The sequence below is a fragment of the Rhinoraja longicauda genome, chromosome 11 (genome assembly GCF_053455715.1).
Source record: "Rhinoraja longicauda isolate Sanriku21f chromosome 11, sRhiLon1.1, whole genome shotgun sequence".
Taxonomy (NCBI): domain Eukaryota; kingdom Metazoa; phylum Chordata; class Chondrichthyes; order Rajiformes; family Arhynchobatidae; genus Rhinoraja; species Rhinoraja longicauda.
The window spans coordinates 1,807,562-1,830,189 of record NC_135963.1 but is presented as its reverse complement, the minus strand read 5'-3'; the positions used below and the strand labels follow the sequence as shown (position 1 = coordinate 1,830,189).

General features: G+C 54.6%; 1 protein-coding gene across 4 annotated transcripts in view; it reads left to right on the top strand.

Moving 5' to 3' along the window:
- The window catches only part of LOC144598228 (di-N-acetylchitobiase-like), a 37,355-nt gene extending 21,570 nt beyond the window's left edge, over nucleotides 1-15,785 (top strand). For all 4 annotated transcript variants that reach the window (XM_078408115.1, XM_078408116.1, XM_078408113.1 and 1 more), the window contains 4 exons: nucleotides 265-436; nucleotides 513-610; nucleotides 13,371-13,529; nucleotides 15,025-15,785. In XM_078408115.1, the coding sequence (XP_078264241.1) occupies nucleotides 265-436; nucleotides 513-610; nucleotides 13,371-13,529; nucleotides 15,025-15,210 (615 nt within the window). In that variant the 3' untranslated portion in view covers nucleotides 15,211-15,785. The remainder of the gene's footprint in view (nucleotides 1-264; nucleotides 437-512; nucleotides 611-13,370; nucleotides 13,530-15,024) is intronic.
- Nucleotides 15,786-22,628: the final 6,843 nt, after the last annotated feature.

The following is a 22,628-nucleotide window of genomic DNA, read 5'->3' as shown; positions in this document are numbered from 1 at the left end:
TATCCATGTGCCTATCTAAATGTTTCTTAAATGTTGCAATAATACATGTAGTCATGCATTGTCTTTTTGGTGACTGGATAGTAAGCAATAAAAAAGCTTTTTGCTGCGTGATAATAATAAACTAAACTCAACTAGTCAGCATTGATTCGTCGGACCGAAGGGCCTGTTTCCATGTCGCATCTCCAAACTAAACATATAATAGTGACGGGAGCTAATGTAAATGGCAATGTACAATTGGATTCTTGTTTATTTTGCTCTCTTTAGGTCTCCTTTAATGTGCCTTGGAGTCCGAACTGCAAGAATGAAAGATGTTTTGACTTTTTGGCGATTTCATACGCAATTGACTTGTTCTTTGTTGAATCCTTTAATATTGACAATGACATGCGGGAAGGTTGTGTTGCAACGCCAAGCTCTCCCTACCAGCACGTGTTAACAGGTACGTCCGACGACACATCAGTGGGCGCGTATCGCTGAAATAACTGGGACCCAACCTCACCAATCTGTCCTTTCAGGTCTCTCCGACTACATTAAACTGGGCGTTGGCTCCAGGAAGCTTGTGATGGGCGTTCCCTGGTATGGTTATGACTACACTTGCAAGCGTTTCCCTGAGGTAGGGTGTTGGTCTTGTCTGTCCTCACCACTTTCAGTGAGATTTTGCTCCTTATTTGATTGTGGCCACGTAAACGGTCATTGTGATGATTAAAGATGTAATAGCAGCACATTTGGAAGCAGTGACAGGAACGGTCAAAGTCAGCATGGTTGACTAATTTTATGGAATTTTTTGAGGATGTAACATGGACAATGGCTAAGGGAGACTCAGTGGATGTGGTGTATCTGGACTTTCGAAAAGCCTTTGACTAGGTCCCACACAAGAGATTAGTATGCAAAATTATTGGGGATAATATATTAACATGGATACAGAACTGGTTGGCAGAAAGGAAGCAAAGAGTAGGAATTAATGGATCCTTTTCAGAATGGCAGGCAGTGACTAATGGGGTGCCGCAAGGCAGAGTGCTGGGGCCCCATTATCTCCAATAAATATTAACGATTTAAATGAGGGAATTAAATGTTACATCTCCAAGGGATACTGAGTTGGATGATCAGCCATGATCATATTGAATGGCGGTGCAGGCTCGAAGGGCCGAATGGCCTACTCCTGCACCTATTTTCTATGTTTCTATATGTAAGTTTGTGGATGACACAAAGCGGGCTGGCAGTGTGAGTTGTGAGGAGGATGCCATGAGGCTGCAGGGTGACTTGAATAGGTTGGGTGATTGAGCAGATGCATGGCAGATGCAGTATAATGTAGATAAATATGAGGTTATGCACTTTGGTGGCAAGAACAGGAAGGCAGATTATCAGTGGAATGGTGTCAGTTTAGGAAAAGGGGAGGTGCAACAAGACCTGGGTTTCTGTACATCAGTCACTGAAAGTAAGTATGCAGGTACAGCAGGCAGCGAAGAAAGCAAACGGTATGTTGGCCTCCATTGCGAAAGGATTTGTGTTTAGGAACAAGTAGGTCCTACTGCTGTGGACAGGGCCCTGGTGAGACTGCACCTGGAATATTGTTGGAATATTGTGTGCAGTTTTGGTCTCCTAATTTGAGGAAAGACATTCTTGTTATTGAATGAATGAATGAATAAATGTATTCATACAGGGAATGTGCCTTGGTGCACTGCTCACAAATGACAACACAACAATACAGTTAACAATGTATATACTAAAACTCTCGTTTGTTATCTTGTTTGTGACTGAACTTCAGCCAAAACGGTACACGATAGCGTGAGAATTTTAGGCCCACCTTACACACCGTCATCACTTTAATGGTAAAAATGGTCGTTTTATTGAAATTGGTGTTATTCACATTTTAAGGGTTTTAAAAACCAGCACATGCGCAGTTGGGGCTGGTCCTCATCTAAGATGGCTGCCAGACCAGCACCTACACTTATGTAAGATGGCCGCCGGGTGACTGCGCATGCGCAGTTGGGGGGGAAGGTCGTCATTTTCCTCATCCCACTTCCCGCCAGACGCCCGTTTGGTTCCGCGGCCCAAGTGGGGGGAGCGTTACTGCCGCTCCAAACCCCGGGCGTCTCCATCATGGCGCCACTCCCGCTCCAAACCCCGGGCGTCTCCATCATGGCGCCACTCCCGCTCTAAACCCTGGGCGTCTCCATCGCTGCCGCCTCGCTGAGCCCTGGGCTCCCCGCCCCGCCATCACCGACGCTGTTGCCGCTCCAAACCCCGGGCGTCTCCATCGCTGCCGCCTCGCAGAGCCCCGGAGCCCTCGCCGCGCCATCACCGCCGCTGCTCTAACCCCTGGGCTTCTGCCGACGCCGCTGAGCCTCCAGCCCACGCTCAGCCATCACCGCTGACGCACTAAACTCCGGGCGTCTCCTTCACCGCTCAGCCCCGGAGCAGCCGCTGCTTCTTCCTGCTGAGCCTCCAGCTGCCGCTCAGCATCATCACCGCCTCCTGCTGCTGCCGCTCTCAGCCACGGGCGACTCCTTCACCACTCAGCCTCGGAGCCACCGCCGAGCAGCTAAAGGTCAGACTAATTAGACCAGGCGGACATGCTGCGCCCAAACCCCTCCCGCATTCGCGCAGCGCCTGACCCCCCTCCACCCTCCACTCCTCTCCCCCTCCTCCTCCACTCCTCTCCCCCTCTCCCCCTCTCCTCTCCCCCCATCTCCTCTCCCCCTCTTCTCGTCTCTACTCTCCCCGCCCCTGTCCCCCCCCTCTCCCCTCCCCCATCTCCCCTCCACCCCTCTCCCCACCCCCCCTCTCCCCTCCCCCTCCCCTCCCCCCTCTCTTCTCCCCCCTCTCTTCTCCCCCCTCTCCTCTCCCCCCTCTCCTCTCCTCAACCCCCTCTCCTCCCCCCCCCTCTCCTCACCCCCCTCTCCTCTCCCCCCTCTCCTCACCCCCTCTCCTCTCCCCCTCTCCTCTCCCCCTCTCCTCTCCCCCCTCTCATCTCTCCTCTCCACCCCATCTCTCTCCCCCCTCTCTACTCCCCCATCTCTTCTCCCCCCTCTCCTCTCCCCCTCTCCTCTCCCCCCCACACTCCTCTCCCCCACTCCTCTTCCTCACTCTCCTCTCCTCTCTCCCCCTCTCCTCTCTCCCCCTCTCCTCTCCCCCTTTCCTTCCCCCCCTCCTCTCTCCCCTCCTCACCCCCTCCTCTCCCTCCCTCCCCCTCTCCTCACATTCACCCCTCTCCTCTCCCTCCCCTCTCCTCTCTCCCTCCCCCTCTCCTCTCCCTCCCCCCCTCCCCTCTCCTCTCCCCTCTCCTCTCCCCTCTTCTCTCCCCTCTCCTCTCCCCCTCTCCTCTCCTGCCTCCCCTCCCTCTCCCCCCTCCCTCTCCCCCCTCCTCCCTCCCCACTCCTCCCTCCCTCCCCCCTCCTCCCTCCCCTCCTCCCTCCCTTCCCTCCACTCCCTCCTCCCTCCCTCTCCTCTCCCCCCTCTCCTCTCCCCCCCTCTCCTCTCCCCCCCTCTCCTCTCCCCTCTTCTCTCCCCTCTCCTCTCCCCCTCTCCTCTCCTGCCTCCCCCCTCCCTCTCCTCTCTCTCCTCTCCCCCCTCTCCTCTCCCCCTCTCCCCTCCCCCGCCTCCGCTCCTCCCCCCCCTCCCCTCCCCCCCTCTTCTCTCCCCCCTCTCCTCTCCCCTCCCCCTCTCCCCCCTCTCCTCTCCCCACTTCCCTCTCCACCTCTCCTCTCTCCCCCTCTCTTCTCCCCCCTCTCTTCTCCCCCCTCTCCTCTCCTCTCCTCTCCTCTCCCCCCTCTCATCTCCCCCTCCCCCCTCTCATCTCCTCCTCTCCCCTCTCCTCTCCCCTTCTCCTCTCCCCCTCTCCTCCACCCCTCCTCTCTCCCCCCTTCTCCTCTCCCCCCTCTCTTCTCCCCCTCTCCTCTCCCCCCCTCTCCTCTCCCCCTCTCCTCGTCTCTACTCTCCCCGCCCCTGTCCATCCCTCCCCCATTTCCCCTCCCCCCCTCTCCCCACCCCCCCCTTCTCCCCTCTCCCCTCCCCCCTCTCTTCTCCCCCCTCTCCTCCCTCCCCTCTCCCCCTCTCCTCACCCCCCTCTCCTCTCCCCCCTCTCCTCTCCCCCCTCTCCTCCCCACTCTCCTCTCCCCCTCTCTTCTCCCCCTCTCCTCTCCCCCCTCTCATCTCTCCTCTCCACCCCATCTCTCTCACCCCCTCTCTACTCCCCCATCTCCTCTCCCCCTCTCCTCTCCCCCTCCCTCTCCCCCTCCCTCTCCCCCCTCCCTTTCCCCCCTCCCTCTCCCCCTCCCTCTCCTCCCTCCCTCTCCCCCCTCCCTCTCCCCCTCCCTCTCCCCCTCCCTCTCCCCCCTCCCTCTCCCCCCTCCCTCTCCCGCCTCCCTCTCCCCCCTCCCTCTCCTCCCTCCCTCTCCCCCCTCCCTCTCCCCCCTCCCTCTCCCCCTCCCTCTCCCCCCTCCCTCTCCCACCTCCCCCTCCCCCTCCCTCTCCCCCTCCCTCTCCCCCTCCCCCCTCCCTCTCCCCCCTCTCCTCTCCCCCTCTCATCTCTCCTCTCCACCCCATCTCTCTCACCCCCTCTCTACTCCCCCATCTCTTCTCCCCCTCTCCTCTCCCCCTCTCCTCTTCCTCTCCCCTCCCCCTCTCCTCTCCCTCCTCCCTCCCTCCTCTTCCTCTCCCCTCTCCTCTCCCCTCTCCTCTCCCCCTCCTCTCCCCTCTTCTCTCCCCTCTCCTCTCCCCCTCTCCTCTCCTCCCTCTCCCCCCTCCCTCTCCCCCCTCCCTCTCCCCCCTCCCTCTCCCCCTCCCTCTCCCCCCTCCCTCTCCCCCTCCCTCTCCCCCTCCCTCTCCCTCCCCTCCCTCCCTCCCCTCTCCCCCCTCCCTCCCCCCTCCCTCTCCCCCCTCCCTCCCTCCCCCCTCCCTCCCCCCCTCCCCCTCCCCCTCCCCCCTCCCTCTCCCCCTCCCACTCCCCCCTCTCCCCCTTCCCTCTCCCCCCTCCCTCTCCCCCTCCCTCTCCCCCCTCCCCTCTCCCCCTCCCTCTCCCCCCTCCCTCTCCCCCTCCCTCCCCCTCTCCTCTCCCCCCTCTCCTCTCCCCCTCTCATTTCTCCTCTCCATCCCATCTCTCTCACCCCCTCTCTACTCCCCCATCTCTTCTCCCCCTCTCCCCTCTCCCTCTCCTCTCCCTCTTCCCTCCCCCCTCTCCTCTTCCTCTCCCCTCTCCTCTCCCCTCTCCTCTCCCCCCTCCTCTCCCCTCTCCTCTCCCCCTCTCCTCTCCTCCCGCTCCCCCCTCCCTCTCCCCCCTCCCTCTCCCCCCTCCCTCTCCCCCCTCCCTATCCCTCTCCCCCTCCCTCTCCCCCTCCCTCCCCCCCTCCCTCTCCCCCTCCCTCCCTCTCCCCCCTCCCCTCTCCCCCCCTCCCTCTCCCCCTCCCTCCCTCCCCTCTCCCCCCTCCCCTCTCCCCCCTCCCTCTCCCCCCTCCCTCTCACCCCTCCCCCCTCCCTCTCCCCCCCCCCTCTCCCCCCTCCCTCTCCCCCTCCCTCTCCCCTCCCTCCCCTCCCTCCCTCCCTCTCCCCCCTCCCCTCTCCCCCCTTCCCTCTCCCCCCTCCCCTCTCCCCCCTTCCCTCTCCCCCCTCCCTCTCCCCCCTCCCTCTCCCCCTCCCTCTCCCCTCTCCTCTCCCCCTCTCCTCTCCTCCCTCTCCCCCCTCCCTCTCCCCCCTCCCTCCCCCCCTCCCTCTCCCTCCCCCCTCCCTCTCCCCCCTCCCTCTCCCCCTCCCTCTCCCCCTCCCCCTCTCCGCCCTCCCTCTCCCCCCTCCCTCTCCCCCTCCCTCTCCGCCCTCCCTCTCCCCCCTCCCTCTCCCCCTCCCTCTCCCCCCTCCCTCTCCCCCTCCCTCCCCTCCCTCCCTCCCCTCTCCCCCCTCCCTCTCCCCCCTCCCTCTCCCCCCTCCCTCTCCCCCTCCCTCTCCCCCCTCCCTCTCACCCCTCCCCTCCCCCCTCCCTCTCCCCCCTCCCTCTCCCCCCTCCCTCCCCCCTCCCCTCCCTCTCCCTCCCCCCTCCCTCTCCTCCCTCTCCCCCTCCCCCTCCCTCTCCCCCCTCCCTCTCCCCCCTCCCTCTCCCCCCTCCCCCTCTCCTCTCCCCCTCTCCTCTTCCTCTCCCCTCCCCCTCTCCTCTCCCTCCTCCCTCCCCCTCCCTCTCCCCCCTCCCACTCCCCCCTCCCTCTCCCCCTCCCTCTCCCCCTCCCTCTCTCCCTCCCTCTCCCCCCTCCCTCTCCCCCTCCCTCTCCCCCCTCACTCTCCCCCCTCCCTCTCCCCCCTCCCTCTCCCCCCTCCCTCTCCCCCCTCCCTCTCCCCCTCCCTCTCCCCCTCCCTCTCCCCCTCCCTCTCCCCCCTCCCTCTCCCCCCTCTCTCTCCCCCTCCCCCTCCCTCTCCCCCTCCCTCTCCCCCCTCCCCCTCCCTCTCTCCCCCCTCCCTCTCTCCCCCCTCCCTCTCCCCCCTCCTCCCTCCCTTCCCTCCACTCCCCCTCCCTCTCCTCTACCCCCTCTCCTCTCCCCCACTTCCCTCTCCACCCCTCCTCTCTCCCCCCTCTCCTCTCCCCCTCTCATCTCCCCCTCCCCTCCCCTCCCGTCTCCTCTCCCCCCCCACTCTCTTCCCCCACTCCTCTCCCCCCCACACCTCTCCCCCCACTCCTCTTCCCCCCCACTCCTCTTCCCCACTCTCCTCTCCTCTCCCCCTCTCCTCTCCCCCCTCTCCTCTCCCCCCTTTCCTCCCCCCCTCTTCTCCACCCCCTCTCCTCACATTCACCCCTCTCCCTCCCCCTCTCCTCTCTCCCTCCCCCTCTCCTCTCCCTCCCCCCTTTCCTTGCCCTCCCTCCTCTCCTCTCCTCTCCCCCCTCTCTTCTCCCCCTCTCCTCTCCCCCCTCTCCTCTCCCCCTCTCCTCTCCACCCCTCCTCCTCTCCCCCCTCTCTTCTCCCCCCTCTCTTCTCCCCCACTCCTCTCCCCATTCCTCTTCCCCTCTCTTCTCCCCCCTCTCTTCTCCCCCACTCCTCTCCCCATTCCTCTTCCCCTCTCCTCTCTCCCCCCTCTCCTCTCCCCCCTTTCCACCCCCCCTCCTCTCCCCCTCCTCTCCCTCCCCCTCTCCTCACACTCACCCCTCTCCCTCCCCTCTCCTCTCCCCTCTCCTCTTCCTCCTTCTCCTCTCCTTCCCCCCTCTCCTCTCCCTCCCCCTCTCATCTCCCTCCCCCTCTCCTCTCCTCCACCCTCTCCCCTCTCCTCTCCCCTCTCCTCCCCCCCTCACCTCCCCCCCTCCCCCTCCTTCCTCCCCCCCTCCTCCCTCCCTCCCCTTCCACCCTCCCTCCACTCCTCTTCCCTCCCCCCCTCTCCTCTCCCCCCCTCTCCTCTCCCCCCTCTCCTCTCCCTCCCCCATCTCCCTCCCCCTCCTTTCCCTCCCTCCCTCCCTCCCCCCTCCTCCCTCCATCTGCCCTCCCTCCCCCCCCCTCCTCTCTCAGCCCCTCTCCTCCCCCCCCCTCCACCCTCCTCCCTAGGAGATAGATTTAAACTTTAAAATGTGAATAACTTCATAAAGAACACCTATTTCGATGAAACTTCTTCCAATAAGAAAATGGGACGACGCAAGGTGGGCATAAAATTGCCGTGCTATCATGTACCGTTTTGGCTGTAGTTCCGGAACAAACAGAGTTTTTGTATAAAGATTTTATTTGCTGCTGTGCTGTTAAAGATAACCCCCCTTAAAAACTCCCCCAAACCTCCCCTAAATAAACTGAAATTGTGTTACGGTTGTTGTAAAGAACCCCACTCACACACTCCATCCCCTCTCCACCACCTTTATGCCCCCTCCCCTCACCTGATCAATACCTATCTCTTTTTAATATCATGCCAAGAAGGAGGAGGACCTCCGAGGTCATGCAGACCTGCGAGCCCTTCTGAATTTGGCAGAAAGCCTCCGCCTTCTTATTTCATTTCTGCCATTCCGATTTTGCCTCACATTTTTCCGGAAAACACATGCCTTGACACTTGCCACACCGCTTGCCCCACCCCGCCTCGCCACGCCTCTTGCCTGGCCTCGCCGCTCGCTCAGCCCAGTCTGGGTCGGACCTCGCCGTTCACCAGGCCTCTCTCGCCGCTACACTTGTGGGGCCTTGCAGCTCGTTGGGCCTCGAGTCAGCTCGCTGGCCCGGGCCTCACCTCACCGCTCGCCGGGCCTTACCTCGCCGCTCGCCGAGCCCTGCCTTGCCACCTGCCAGGACTCTCTGCTCACCGGGCCTCACTTCGCCGCTCGCCGGGCTTCGGCTTGCCGGGCCTCGCCTCGCTGGGCCTTGCTGCTCGCCGGGCCTCGCCGCTTGCCGGGCCCCTGCCTCGCCGGGCCTCACCTCGCCTCGCCTTGCCGCGCCGCTCCCCGGCCCTCGCCTTGCCTCACCGCTCTCCGGGCCTCGCCTCACTTAGGCTCGCCGCTCACTGGGCCTCGCCTCGCAGCTAGCCCGGGCCTCGCCTCGCAGCTAGCCCGGGCCTCGACTCGCCGCCCGCCCGGGTCTCGCCTCGCAGCGAGCCCGGGCCTCGCCTCGCCTCCCCAGGCCTCGCCTTGCCGCTCCCCGGGCCTCGCCTCGCCGCTCCCCAGGCCTCCCCTTGCCGCTCCCCAGGCGTCGCCTCGCCTTGCCACTCCCCGGGCCTCGCCTTGCCGCTCCCCGGGCCTCGCCTCGCCGTTCCATGGACCTCGCCTTCCCGGGCCTCGCCTCGCCACTTCCCGGGCCTTGCCTCGCCGTATCCCGGGCCTTGCCTGGCCGGGCCTCGCCTCGCCTCGCTTCGCTGCTCCCCGGGCCTCGCCTCGCCGCTCCACGGGCCTCGCCGTTCCCCGGGCCTCGCCTTGCCGCTCCCCGGGCCTCGCCTCGCCTCGCCGCTCCCCGGGCCTCGCCTTGCCGCTCCACGGGCCTCGCCGTTCCCCGGGCCTCGCCTTGCCGCTCCCCGGGCCTCGCCTCGCCTCGCCTTGCCGCTCCCCGGGCCTCGCCTCGCCGCTCCACGGGCCTCGCCATTCCCCGGGCCTCGCCGTTCCCCGGGCCTCGCCTTGCCGCTCCCCGGGCCTCGTCTCGCCTCGCCTTGCCGCTCCCCGGGCCTCGCCTTGCCGCTCCCCGGGCCTCGCCTTGCCACTCCCCGGGCCTCGCCTCGCCGCTCCCCGGGCCTCGCCTCGCCGCTCCCCGGGCCTCGCCTCGCCGCTCCCCGGGCCTCGCCTCGCCTCGCAACTCCCCGGGCCTCGCCTCACCTCACCTTCCGGCGGTCCTCGCCTTGCCGCCTGACGGTCCGTTGTGATTTGCTGTTGAAGACCACTGGAGCAAGTATGTCTTCAATGAAATTAGGTATGTGCAGTTTTAAATGAAACTCTTTCTTCATAACTTAGTCATACATTTTATGACCATTGTTCTTTTATTCAATACCAAGAGAATTGGGATGTGTACGGAAAAACCAAAATAGAAAAACCAAAAAAAAACAAATTTTTCTTTGTTGTAAAAAGCATTTCTGTTCAATAACCTTTCTATAAATACCAGAATATATTCATGATAGGCCTGACATTGTACATGTAGTCCAAGAACTACAGACTGTTGGAAAAAATAGTCATTTTTCACACATGAATGTAGCACAACGCATATGCGCATTTGGCGTACATGCTTTTTTTAACTGAAAAGTTGCATTAGTTGCAAAGTTGTATTTGATGTCAAATTCTAAATTTTGGACCTCAAAATTATGAATTTGTAAAACCAAATGTTGGGAGGTCTGTTCATGAACCATACTGTGACCTCACCTCTCCATGTTGGAAGAATGGAAGATGCAGAAAGAGATTCCCGAAGCCATTTATCGTAAGCACAAGGTGTGGAGATGAGTCACATCCTCTGAACAGGAGGCGATCTCCGGATATGGGAGGATTTCAGGGACATCAAGAAGAACACCGGGATCAACCTATTACTTCTGAATGGGTGGTGCCCTGTAATGCTCAACTCTTGAAGTTGTTCAAATGTTACATCAACATTAAGATATGCTCCTCTATAAAGTCGGTCAAATACGTGTTCAAGTACACCTTGAAGGGGAGTGATCAAGCAGATTTTGGAGTTAACAGGGATGACGAAATTGCACAGTACTTTACTGGCAGGTACATTGGTCTGTCGGAAGCAGTGGGATCAATCCTTGGATTTCCAACTCATGAGAGACGCCCCGCTGTCATTTGACTCCAGGTACATCTACCACAAGAACAAGTCGTCATCAGAGTCGATGCTGGTGAGAAATGAGAATATCACGAGAACAACTTTAACTGAATTCATGGAATTGTGTTCTCAAGATCAATTTGCAAAAACACTGCACTACGCTGATGTACCACGGTTTTACACATGGAACAATAAGAAATGGCAAAGAAGGAAGGTTGGGAAGATAGTGGAAGATCTTCCAGGTATTTTTGAAACCAACGTTCTGGGACGAGTGTATATCATTTCTCCAAGATGTGACCTCTATTACTTGAGACTGCTTCTCCATCACATAAAAGGGTCACTATCCTTCGATTCATCGAGAACACATGACGGACATATTCTTCCTTCCTTCAAAATCGTCTGCATAGAAAGAGGTTTGTTGCAAACTGACGACTATTGGCAACAGACGATGGAAGATGCTGAGCGGACAAGACTCCCCGAAGCAATGAGAGATTTGTTTGTTTTGCTGACGATTGCTGAGATCAACACTTCTCGACAATTATGGGATCGCTTCAAGAATTCAATGTCTGAAGATTACCTTCAAAGAGAACGGAGAACAATCGATGATCCAAATATTATGATTGATGAGAGGCATCATGATCAGGCTCTGTTGTAGACAAGCTTGTGAATTACAACAAGGCACGAGGATACTTTCATGTGCCACTACCAAGACATGGAAGGATGAACCTTGATGGTGACAATCCAGAATTGCTGAGTGAATTGCAGTACAATAGACCTGAACAACAGTGATTTGTTGAAGAGAAGAAGCCTCAACTGAGCAAAGAGCAGTGTATGACCATGTGTTCAGCTGTTTGGAAAGGAATGTTCCTTCAATGTTTTTCATTGATACACCAGCAGGAATGAGCAAAACAATTCTCACCAATTTAATCCTCTCAAGTTCGAGGTCAAGTTGATGTTGCTTTTGCTGTAGCATCCTCTGGTATAGCAGCTACATTAATGCCTGGTGGAAGAACTGCACATTCTCGATTCAAGATACCCACCGAAGTGACCGATAATACAATGTGCAACATTGAGAAGAACTCCAACATGGTTCATTTGATCAGGAGTGTGAGACTGATTGTTTGGATTGAGTGCCCGATGATTAGGAGGGAGAGTTTTGAAGTGGTGGACAGAACTCTTTGAGATCTATGCAAAAAGAACGATGAGCCTTTTGGCGGCATTCTTACCATTTGTTGTGGCGATTTTCGACAACTCCTTCCTGTTGTAAAAAGGGGAAATGATGCTAATGTTGAAAATTCCTGCATCAAGAAATCCTATTAACGTTCAAATTGTTATATTTTGTTATTCACATTTTAAACTTTGATAAATCCCTTTTCTATTTGCTGTGCCCGTCAGCCGCCCATGCGCAGTAATACCTCCATGTTCCACGTCACCATGGAAACCCGACGGGCGGGAATGGCCACGCCGCTGGAGAGTCCCTAAGAATGGAGGGGGGGATCAGGGGGGATGGAGTGGGTGACTGGTGGGTGGGAGGGGAAGGGGGGAGTGGGAGGGGAAGAAGGGGGGTTGAGGGATGGAGTGAGGGAGGGGAGGGGAGGGTTTTAGACCAATGCAGAAAAAAACACAATTTTAAAGAAAAATCGCGATTTTCATTGAGATGGGTTTTTTAAGAAAAAAGCGCCATTTTCCCACGTCACAATGGCAACCCAATGAGTTGTGGGCCCAACGGGTCCACTTGGTCTTGAAAAGAATAAAGCATAACCACATCAAAACAATAAGGATACAACATTACTGTCCAAACATGTGGGTGAAAATAAACCAGAGCAAAAAAGAGACCTGACATTGGTTATTGAGTAGAACTACTACTCGTGGAAAAAAATGTGTTTTTTTATATCTGGCTGTGGCTGCTTTGACAGCCCGGAGTCGCCTTCCAGAGGGAAGTGCTTCAAAGAGTTTTTGGCCAGGGTGAGAGGGGTCAGAGATGATCTTGCCCGCTTGCTTCCTGGCCCTTGCAGTGACAAGTTTGTCAATTGTGGAAAGTTGCAGCCAACAACCTTCTCAGCATTTCGAACTATCCGTTGCAGCCTCCGCTTGTCGTGCTTGGTGGCTGAGCCAAACCAGACCATGATGGAGTGCAGAGAAGGTTCACCAGGATAATTCCCAGGATGGCAGCATTGGTATATGATGAAAGATTGGGTCGACTGGGCTTGTATTCACTGGAATATTTCTGCTGCATATTGATTTCTTTGATAACTTGTGACGACGTTGAGCCTTTCCACGGCCTACAGTTTGCCCTCGCCGTCCATGATGTTGATGTGATCCCACTTTCCCATCCACTCCCTACACACCAGGGACAATTTACAGAAGCCAATTCACCAACAAGCCTGCATGCTTTTGAAAGGTGGTAAGAAACCGGAGCACCCAGAGAAAAGATACGCAGTCACAGGGAGAATGTGCAACCTCCGTAAAGACAGCACCCATGGTCAGGACTGAACCCGGGTCTCTGGCTTTGCGAGACAGTGGCTCTACTGCTGCGTCACCATGCTGCCCTAAAAGGACAGTTTCTTCCTAGCTGTTATCAGGCAACTGAACCATCCTCGCGCGAGTGGATGTCTCCACTTGTGGGAGAGTCTAGGACTAGTCGTCATAGCCGCAGAATTAAAGGAAGGAGATGAGGAGAAATTTATTTTGCCAGAGGATGGTGAATCTGTGGAAGTATTTGCCACAGATGGCTGTGGAGGCCGTCAGTGGATATTTTGTAAAGCAGAGATAGATAGATTCTTGATTAGTACGGGTGTTAGAGGTTATAGGGGGATGGCAGGAGAATGAGGTTAGGATGGAGACATAGATAAGCCATGATTGAAAGGTAGAGTAGACTTGATGGGCCGAATGGCCAAATTCTACTCCAATCACATGACCTTATGACCTCACAACCGAGAGAGCTGTCTTGAACTCTGATCTTTGAACTATCTTTAATAGACTTTATCTTGCACTAATTCTTGTAACCTATATCCTATATTTATGCACGGTGGATGGCTTGATTATAATCATGTGTAGACTTTTCTTTGACTGGGAAACCATGCAAACAAAAGCTTTTCTCAGCACCTTGGTACATGGCGATGATAAACTAAGCTAAACTGATGTGAACTATCTTTATTTACACGCACACATCACATATATGTTTTTTACATGTCTCAGGATGGTACGTGTGAATTGGAAAATACTTCTCAAAAAAACCGCTGTAGTTATCCAGTGGCAAGAAGGATCCCGTATAAAGAAATCGTACAACGCCTGACAAGATCTCTGACTGGAAGGTTGTGGAACGATGACCAGAGTGTCCCATATTTTGTCTACATGGTAAGATCGTACATAGGCTGCTTGTGAGTCAGACAATGCAAATATTACCATCTGTAAGATTGAATCAGTTCTGTGTAAGGGATTGTGCAAAGCTCAGAACATTGGGTCTGTATGGTGGAAAGAGGATGAAGACGAAGAACTGGGAGTGAATGCACCTCATCTTGAATCTAATCACATTTTATTGTGTGAATTAAATGCAGACACAGAGATTGTCTTGTGTTTAAAAAAGAGAATTTACACCAACTCTGATCCACATTTTCACTCCTTTGTGTTTTAACCCATCGGCACAAGGGCGACACAGTGTCGCAGCGACAGAGTTGCTGCCTTACAAAGATGAGTAGTATGTAATCTGTTTAACCCAAGAGTTTACGTACTGGAGTAGCACAATGGGAAAAATGGCAAACCTTAGGAAGTTAAGGATGCTTTTGAGACAATAAATAGATTACTGAAGAAGGGTCTCGACCCGAAACGTCGCCCATTCCTTCTCCCGAGATGCTGCCTGACCTGCTGAGTTACTCCAGCATTTTGTGAATAAATAAATTTATCATGGTGCTTATGTTCCACAGCATTGCTAGTTTAGTTAAATAAACATTGGGGGTTGTAAACTAAGCTGAGGGCAATAAAACTGGTCAGGGAGTAGTGACTTTTATTGCATTAACATTTGTTACACAAATGGGACAGCGGTTTTGGAAATAGTGGGGAGCATAAGGCTAAAAATATCTCTGGGGAAAGACAAAGGTGAACGTCCACAGAGGTTAAGAATAAGGAGTAGGCAATTTAAGATGAGATGAGGAAAAACTTTTTCACCCAGAGAGTTGTGAATCTGTGGTATTCTCTGCCACAGAAGGCAGTGGAAGCCAATTCATTGGATGCTTTCAAGAGAGAGTTAGATTTAGCTCTTCGGGAATCAAGGGATATGAGAAGAAAGCAGGAATGGGGTTTTGATTTGGATGATCTGCCATGATCATATTGAATGGCTCGAAAGGGCTCAATGGCCAGGTCCTGCACCTTTTTTCTATGTTTATGTTTCTATGTAAATACAAAATTCCCTCCTGCAATAGATAAGTGAATTATTGGCTATTCAGTATTTAGAATATTTTAAAAGTATTTGAAGAAGTCCCACCCAAGAGGCCAATGTGCAAAATTGAGCATCTGCGACCAAAGGTTTTGTACACAGTGGGTCAGGTAGCATCTCGGGAGAACATGGATAGGTGATGTTTCGGATTGATTGCCTTCTTCAGACGCCAGCATCTGGTCTGCTGTTTCTATGCTGTACTGTTCCTGATAGTGATCAGCCATGATCGCATTGAATGGCGGTGCTGGCTCGAAGGGCTGAATGGCCTACTCCTGCACCTATTGTCTATTGTCTATTGTCTATTGTCTATTGTGTTCTGTGTTACCGAATGTGCCGTCCAGACAGATGTGAACCGTTTTCAGCATTGTGTGGACCTAACCTTACCTTCTGTCTGTGTAACGCTCCCCGGTTTTACGACAGGATGGTAAAACCTACCACCAGGTCTGGTATGACGATCCAGAGAGCATTTCAATGAAGTCAACTATCTTGAAGAGGCTCAAACTTGGTGGCATTGGTATGATGAATCTAAGTGACTTGGACCCCAGTAGAACCGCCAGGGCAACGTTACATGCTGAGGAAATGTGGAATGCCCTCTGCCCTCCATGAAGATTATCCTGTGCTCGAAACATTTAATCTCTGTATAATCTATTGCTTAGTGTTCCAAGGAAACACAACAAAATGAACTGCTTTTTATCGTCAGTGAAATAAACAAAAATCTGGAAAACAGACTTGACGTTTTATTCAATAAATTGGCGCAAAATGCAAAGAGAGGTACCAATAAATTTGCACTTAGATGGAACATGGTGAGAAAGCAAGAGAACAGTGGGACCTTCTCTCTCTCCCATCGCCCTCTGTGATTCCTGCAGCTCCCCTGCACTTTGACTGTGTTCTGACCCAGGCTCACCACTCAAACCTGCCTCACCTGTATCCACCTATCACTTGCCAGCATTTGTCCTGCCCTCTTTTCTCTTCCAAGTTTCTTCCATGTCCCCCTACTCCACCCACAACAATGAGTTAGAAGAAAGGTCCCGAAACATCATCTATCCATGTCCTCCACAGATGCTGCCTGACCCGCAGAGTTACTTGAGCATTTTGTACCTTTCCTTTGTAAACTAACATATGTATTATCTTGCCACTGACTGGTTTGCACACCAAAAGCTTTTAATTGTACCGCAGTATACGTGACAATAAACAAAACTGTATAAACTCTATGCACTTACTTGTTTCTATATCCCACCCCTCATCTTTCTAGCTTTCATCTCTCTTCCCCAATCACTTTGAAGAAGGGTCCCAATCTAAAATGTCATCCATCTATTCCCTCCACAGATGCTGCCTGACCAGCTGAGCTACTCCAGCACTTTGTGTTTTGAATGAAGATTATAGCTCAGCATAAAAAGATCTTTAAACCTCCATGCCTCGCTGTCTCTACAACTCAGCAAGCTCATCTCATTTTCCAATTGCAATGAAGGATGTTTAATTTGAAACATGAACTCAGCTTCTCCCCTCACTAACGCTATCTGATCTGCTGAGTAATTCCAGCATTTCATACTTTTATTTGGAATTTCCAGCAACCACAAATGATTGCTTCAATCAATTATTTGGACTCTGATGTATCGGTCTCATTTTTCTTCACTTTCTCCAATTCCTAATTCGCTGGAATATAGAAAGAAGAACAATACAACACAGGAACAGGCTCTTTGGCGACACCAACACCAACTCATATCTGCCTCTATGAGATCGATATCCCTCCATTTCCTGGACAACCGTGCTTATCCAAAAGCCTCTTAAACATCACTGTGGCATCTGTCTCCACCATCCCCCTGGCAGCATGATGTAGGCACCCCCCACTCTGTATAAAAAAAACTAGTCCCGCACATCTCCTTTAAACTGTGCCCATTTCAACTTAAAACTATGCTGTCTCGTCTTAGACATTTCCACTCTTCGAGAAAGATGCTGACTGTCTACCCCTTCTATGCCTCTCCTAATTTTATATACTTCTATCAGGTCTCCCCTCAACCTCCGATGCACAAGAGAAAATAATTCAAGCTTTCCATTATCTTCTTAAAGCTAATAACCATATAACAATTACAGCACGGAAACAGGCCTGTTCGGCCCTACCAGTCCACGCCGACCATTTTCTCTGACCTTGTCTCATCTACCTGCTCTCAAACCATAACCCTCCAATCCCCTCCTATCCATATACCTATCCAATTTACTCTTAAATAATAAAATTGAGCCTGCCTCCACCACTTCCACCGGAAGCTCATTCCACACAGCCACCACCCTCTGAGTAAAGAAGTTACCCCTCATGTTACCCCTAAACTTTTGTCCCTTAATTCTGAAGTTATGTCCCCTTGTTGGAATCTTCCCCACTCTCAAAGGGAAAAGCCTACCCACGTCAACTCTGTCCGTCCCTCTTAAAATTTTAAAAACCTCTATCAAGTCCCCCCTCAACCTTCTACGCTCCAAAGAATAAAGACCCAACCTGTTCAACCTCTCTCTGTAGCTTAAGTGCTGAAACCCAGGCAACATTCTAGTAAATCTCCTCTGTACCCTCTCCATTTTGTCGACATCCTTCCTATAATTTGGCGACCAGAACTGCACACCATACTCCAGATTCGGCCTCACCAATGCCCTGTACAATTTCAACATTAAATCCCAACTTCTATATTCGATGCTCTGATTTATAAAGGCAAGCATACCAAACGCCTTCTTCACCACCCTATCCACATGAGATTCCACCTTCAGGGAACAATGCACAGTTATTCCCAGATCCCTCTGTTCCACTGCATTTCTCAATTCCCTACCATTTACCCTGTACGTCCTATTTTGATTTGTCCTACCAAAATGCAGCACCTCACACTTATCAGCATTAAACTCCATCTGCCATCTTTCAGCCCACCCTTCCAAAAGGCCCAAGTCTCTCTGTAGACTTTGAAAATCTACTTCATTATTAACTACACCACCTATCTTAGTATCATCTGCATACTTACTAATCCAATTTGCCACACCATCATCCAGATCATTAATGTAAATGACAAAGAACAGTGGACCCAACACAGATCCCTGGGGCACTCCACTAGACACTGGCCTCCAACCTGACATACAGTTGTCAACCTTTACCCTCTGGTATCTCCCATTCAGCCATTGTTGAATCCATCTTGCAACCTCACTATTAATACCCAACGATTTAACCTTCTTAATCAACCTTCCATGTGGAACCTTGTCAAATGCCTTACTGAAGTCCATATAGACAACATCCACAGCCTTGCCCTTATCAATTTCCCTGGTAACCTCTTCAAAAAATTCAAGAAGATTAGTCAAACATGACCTTCCAGGCACAAATACAATACAATACAATATATCTTTATTGTCATTGTACCCAGGGGTACAACGAGATTGGGAATGCGCCTCCCATACGATGCAATAATTTAAGTAATTTAGACAACAGCAACCCAACGAAACGAAACAATTGTGACAGTTTTAGACAGGGTAAAGTGCAAGTTGATCTATGCGTTGTGGCCATCCGGCTCAGCAGGACCGGTTCATAGCAGCTATGGCCCTGGGGATGAAGCTGTTCCTGAGTCTGGAGGTGCGGGCGTAGAAGGCCTTGTATCGTCTGCCCGATGGAAGGAGTTCGAACAGACTGTTGCAGGGGTGTGAAGAGTCTTTGTGGATGCTGGTGGCTTTTCTGAGGCATCGTGTGTTGTAGATGCCCCCCAAGTCTGGTAGCTGTGTTCCGATGGCCCTCTGAGCTCTATGGACTACCCGCTGTAGAGCTTTCCTTTCTGCCTCCGTGCAGCTGAGGTACCACACAGGGATGCCATGCGTTAGGATGCTCTCTATGGTGCAGCGGTAGAAGGTCGTCAGCAGCTGTTGGGGTAGACCAGACTTTTTCAGTGTTCTTAAGTAGAACAGTCTTTGTTGTGCCTTCTTGACCAGCGCAGCAGTGTTATTGGACCATGTTAGGTCCTCCGAAATGTGAGTGCCCAGAAACTTGAAGCTGGACACTCTCTCCACACTGTCCCCGTTGATAGAGATCGGGGCATATTCCCCATTATGTGACCTACGGAAGTTGATGATCAGCTCCTTGGTCTTGGTGGTATTTAGGGACAGGTTGTTATCCGTGCACCAGTCCGCCAGGTTCTGCACCTCCGCTCTATAGTTTGTTTCATCCCCGTTGGTGATAAGCCCGATCACCGTTGTGTCGTCTGCAAACTTGACAATGGTGTTTGTGTCGAATGCAGGAACACAGTCGTGTGTGAAGAGGGAGTAGAGCATGGGGCTCAGAACACAGCCCTGTGGTGTGCCGGTACTCAGGGTGATAGTGGAGGACAGGTGCGGGCCCATTCTCACTGCCTGCGGTCGTTCCAGCAGGAAGTCCAGGATCCAGTCACATAATGACGAGCTGAGGCCTAGCTGGTGGAGTTTGGTGATGAGCTTTTTTTTTTTTAATCAAAAATATTTATTCAAATATTAAAATAATATATACAATACAATAAAACCAAAACAGAACCCACCACCAGAATATTATACAAACAAATATACCTATTGAAACTATCATACAATTATATTACAATCCCCATCCAGGATACATCCAATCCCCCGCGGTGCCCAACGGTCCCGGAATTCCTCCAGGGTGCCCGTGGACAGCGCGTAGTCCCTCTCCAACACCACCCTGGCACGGACGTAACCCCAGAAAAGGGGCAGGCAGCTGGCTCGGGCAGAGCCCTCTTCCGCCTGGCGCCGTGAGTCGCGGATGGCCAGCTTGGCCTGGCCCAGGAGCAACTCAACAAGGACATCTTCGGCCCTACCCTCTCCCCTACGCACAGGGTGTCCAAAGATGAGGATGGTGGGTGAAAAATGCAGCCAAAAAGCAAGGAGCAGCCCCTTTAGATATTGGAACAGGGGCTGCAACCTCACACACTGCATGTACACGTGGTACACAGACTCTTCCAACCCGCAAAAGTGGCAGGCGGCTGGCGAGTCTGTGAACCGCACGAGGAACAGGTTACAGGGGACTCCTCGGTGCAATATCTTCCACCCCAGGTCCCCAATGGAGAGGGGCAGAATTCCTGCGTAGAGGGACCCCCACCGCGGGGTCACCTCGCGACCGGAAGGCAACACCGACCGCCACTTAGTGTCCGGACGGTGGACCAGGGCGAGGAAGTGCAGGGTGTGGAGGAGGAGCCCGTACAGGACACGCCTCCCTGCGTCTCGGAGGGAGATGAAGGGTGTCGAGGAAATGCGACTCATGTTGTGTGGGACCGGCTCCTGGGAAGGATTACGGCGCCTCGGTCCGACGAATACTTCCGGCTGAGCGGGGGTTTGCTCAGCCGCAGGTGCTCCACACGTTTGAGCCTCTCCGACACCCAGCGGGGCAGGACAAGGGCCGGCTGCTCTCACGCCTGGGCCGCTGCCCTCCGTCAGCGGAGGGGGGGCCCGGTCGACAGCAACCAGGTTCCAGACTCAGCAAGTCCCGGTAGAAGCCGGGCATTCCCAGCAGGATAGCACGGCTGACGCCCACCATCGGGATCCGCGTACCTGCTTGAAGGCAGCAGCCCCATTGGAAAAAGTGCGTCGCCAGCACGTGCCACCTGGGAGGACGCTCCGAGTACAGGTATCTCTGCAGAGTCCTGAGGCGGAGAGCCGCCAACTGGGTGCGGATGCACACCAGCGACTGCCCGCCCTCCTCAATCGGGAGACTCAGGACCGCTGCAGAGACCCAGTGCTTTCCGTTGCCCCAGAAGAAGTCCACCAACTTCTTCTGGATGATCCCAGCAAAAGTGGCTGATGGGACCAATGTGGTCAATCTGTACCAGAGCAGGGAAGCCACGAGTTGGTTAATGACCAACACCCTGCCCCGGTAGGAAAGCACGCTGAGGAGACCTGACCAGCGCCCCAGCCGGGCGACGACTTTCAACTCCAGCTCCTGCCAGTTCGCCAGCCAGGTCTCCGCGACGGGACTCAGGTAGACTCCCAAGTAAAGGAGGTGCGTGGTGCTCCACGTGAAAAACCGCATCTCCTCAGGGAGGGAGTCCACCTGCCATGGACCCACCAAGAGTCCAGAACATTTCCCCCAATTGATCCTTGCAGAGGAGGCGGCCGAGAAGACTCGTTGGCACTCACGCATCCTCTGCAGATCAGCGGGGTCAGTGACCATGAGGAGCACGTCATCGGCATAGACCGAGAGGACCACCTCCATATCTGGCTCGCGTAGAACCATGCCCGTCAACCTCCTCCGAAGCAGACTAAGGAATGGCTCCACGCAGATGGCGTACAGTTGGCCTGACATGGGGCAGCCCTGACGTACTCCTCTGCGGAAGGGAATGGGGGCCGTCAAGGATCCGTTGACCTTGATGAGGCACTCCGCAGTGGTGTATAGAAGTCGGATCCGGGCCACAAAGTGCGGTCCGAACCCAAACGCCCGCAGAGTCCTCACCAGATACTCGTGATCCACCCTGTCGAAAGTCTTCTCCTGGTCAAGGGAGAGAAAGGCAGTGGGTACACCGGTCTCCTGAGCCAGGTAGACCAGGTCCCGGACCAGATGGATATTGTCCTGGATGGACCGGCCCGGGACTGTGTAAGACTGGTCAGGGTGGATCACTTGGGCCAGCACTGGGCCCAGACGGTTGGTCATTGCCTTAGCAAAGACCTTGTAATCGGTACAGAGGAGGGAGACCGGGCGCCAGTTCTTTAGTAGGCGGAGATCACCCTTCTTGGGCAGAAGGACCACTACAGCCCTCCGCCAAGACAGGGGCATCTCCCCGGTCGCCAGGCTCTCCCTCAGGACCATGGTGTAGTCCTCCCCCAGGGTCCCCCAGAAAGTGCGGAGGAACTCTGCTGTCAGGCCGTCCAGGCCAGGGGATTTGCCCCTTTGAATCTGGTCAGTTCGTCTAGTGTCAGGGGGGCATCCAGACGCTCGGCACCCTCCGGGCCGACCGTGGTTAGACCTTCCCACAGATCACTGCACTCGTCCACGCCGGAGCTATCCGGTGAAAACAAGGTCCCATAAAAGGAACGAACCGCCGTGTTGATGTCTTCTGGTTCGGTGACGGGGGAGTCATCGTCAGCGAGCAGCTCCACTAACTGCTGACGGACTCCCCGCCACTTCTCCAGTGAGTAGAAGAAGGGTGAACCGCGGTCCAAATCGTGGAGCATTTGGATCCGCGACCTCACGTACGCACCTCGGGATTGCTGTAACTGCAGCTCCTTCAGCGCGTCCTTCTTCTCCTGGTATTCCCTCCAGAGGGTCGGGTCCCCACCGGTCTGACTTAGACGCGAATCTAAATCGAGCAGCTCACTCCCGAGCTGTCTGACCTTGGAATCGCGTCTCTTGGTAGACCCCCTAGTGTACTCCTGACAGAAACGCCAGATGTGGGCCTTGCCCACGTCCCACCATAGCCGCAGGGAGTGAAATCCTCCCCTCTTCCCCTTCCAAGCGGTCCAGAACCTCACAAACGAGTCCCGGAAGCGGCGATCCTCCAGCAGCCGGTTGTTAAAGTGCCAGTACGCGGACCCTCGCCTCGTGCGCAGCGGGGTAAACTCCGCCCACACCAGGTGGTGGTCCGAGCAAGGCATCGGCCACATGGAGGCCGCCGAAACGCGGGAGACGTACGCCCGAGAAATGTACAGGCGGTCAATGCGAGAACCAGCCCCCTCTGACCTCCTGGAGAAGGCACTGGAGTCGGGGTGGAGGTTCCTCCAGGTGTCTACCAAGTCAAAGGAGCCCACGAGCTCCTTGAACTTCTTCACCGACTCCTGGCCGCGCTGGATACCGGAACGGTCTCCTTCCTCGAGGGTACAGTTGAAATCTCCCCCGAGGATCACGCAGTCGCCAGGGTCGATGGAGCTCAAAAGGGTAGACACCTCCCGGAACAGGCACGTCTGCAACACGGCGGGCTTGGGGGCGTACACGTTGACAAAATGCAACGGCACGCCATCCAGGCGCACGGCCAGGTGAGGCAAGCGGCCTGGCACCAATTCCTGGACCTTTAGGATTTCTGGCCGGAAATTCGGGGCCA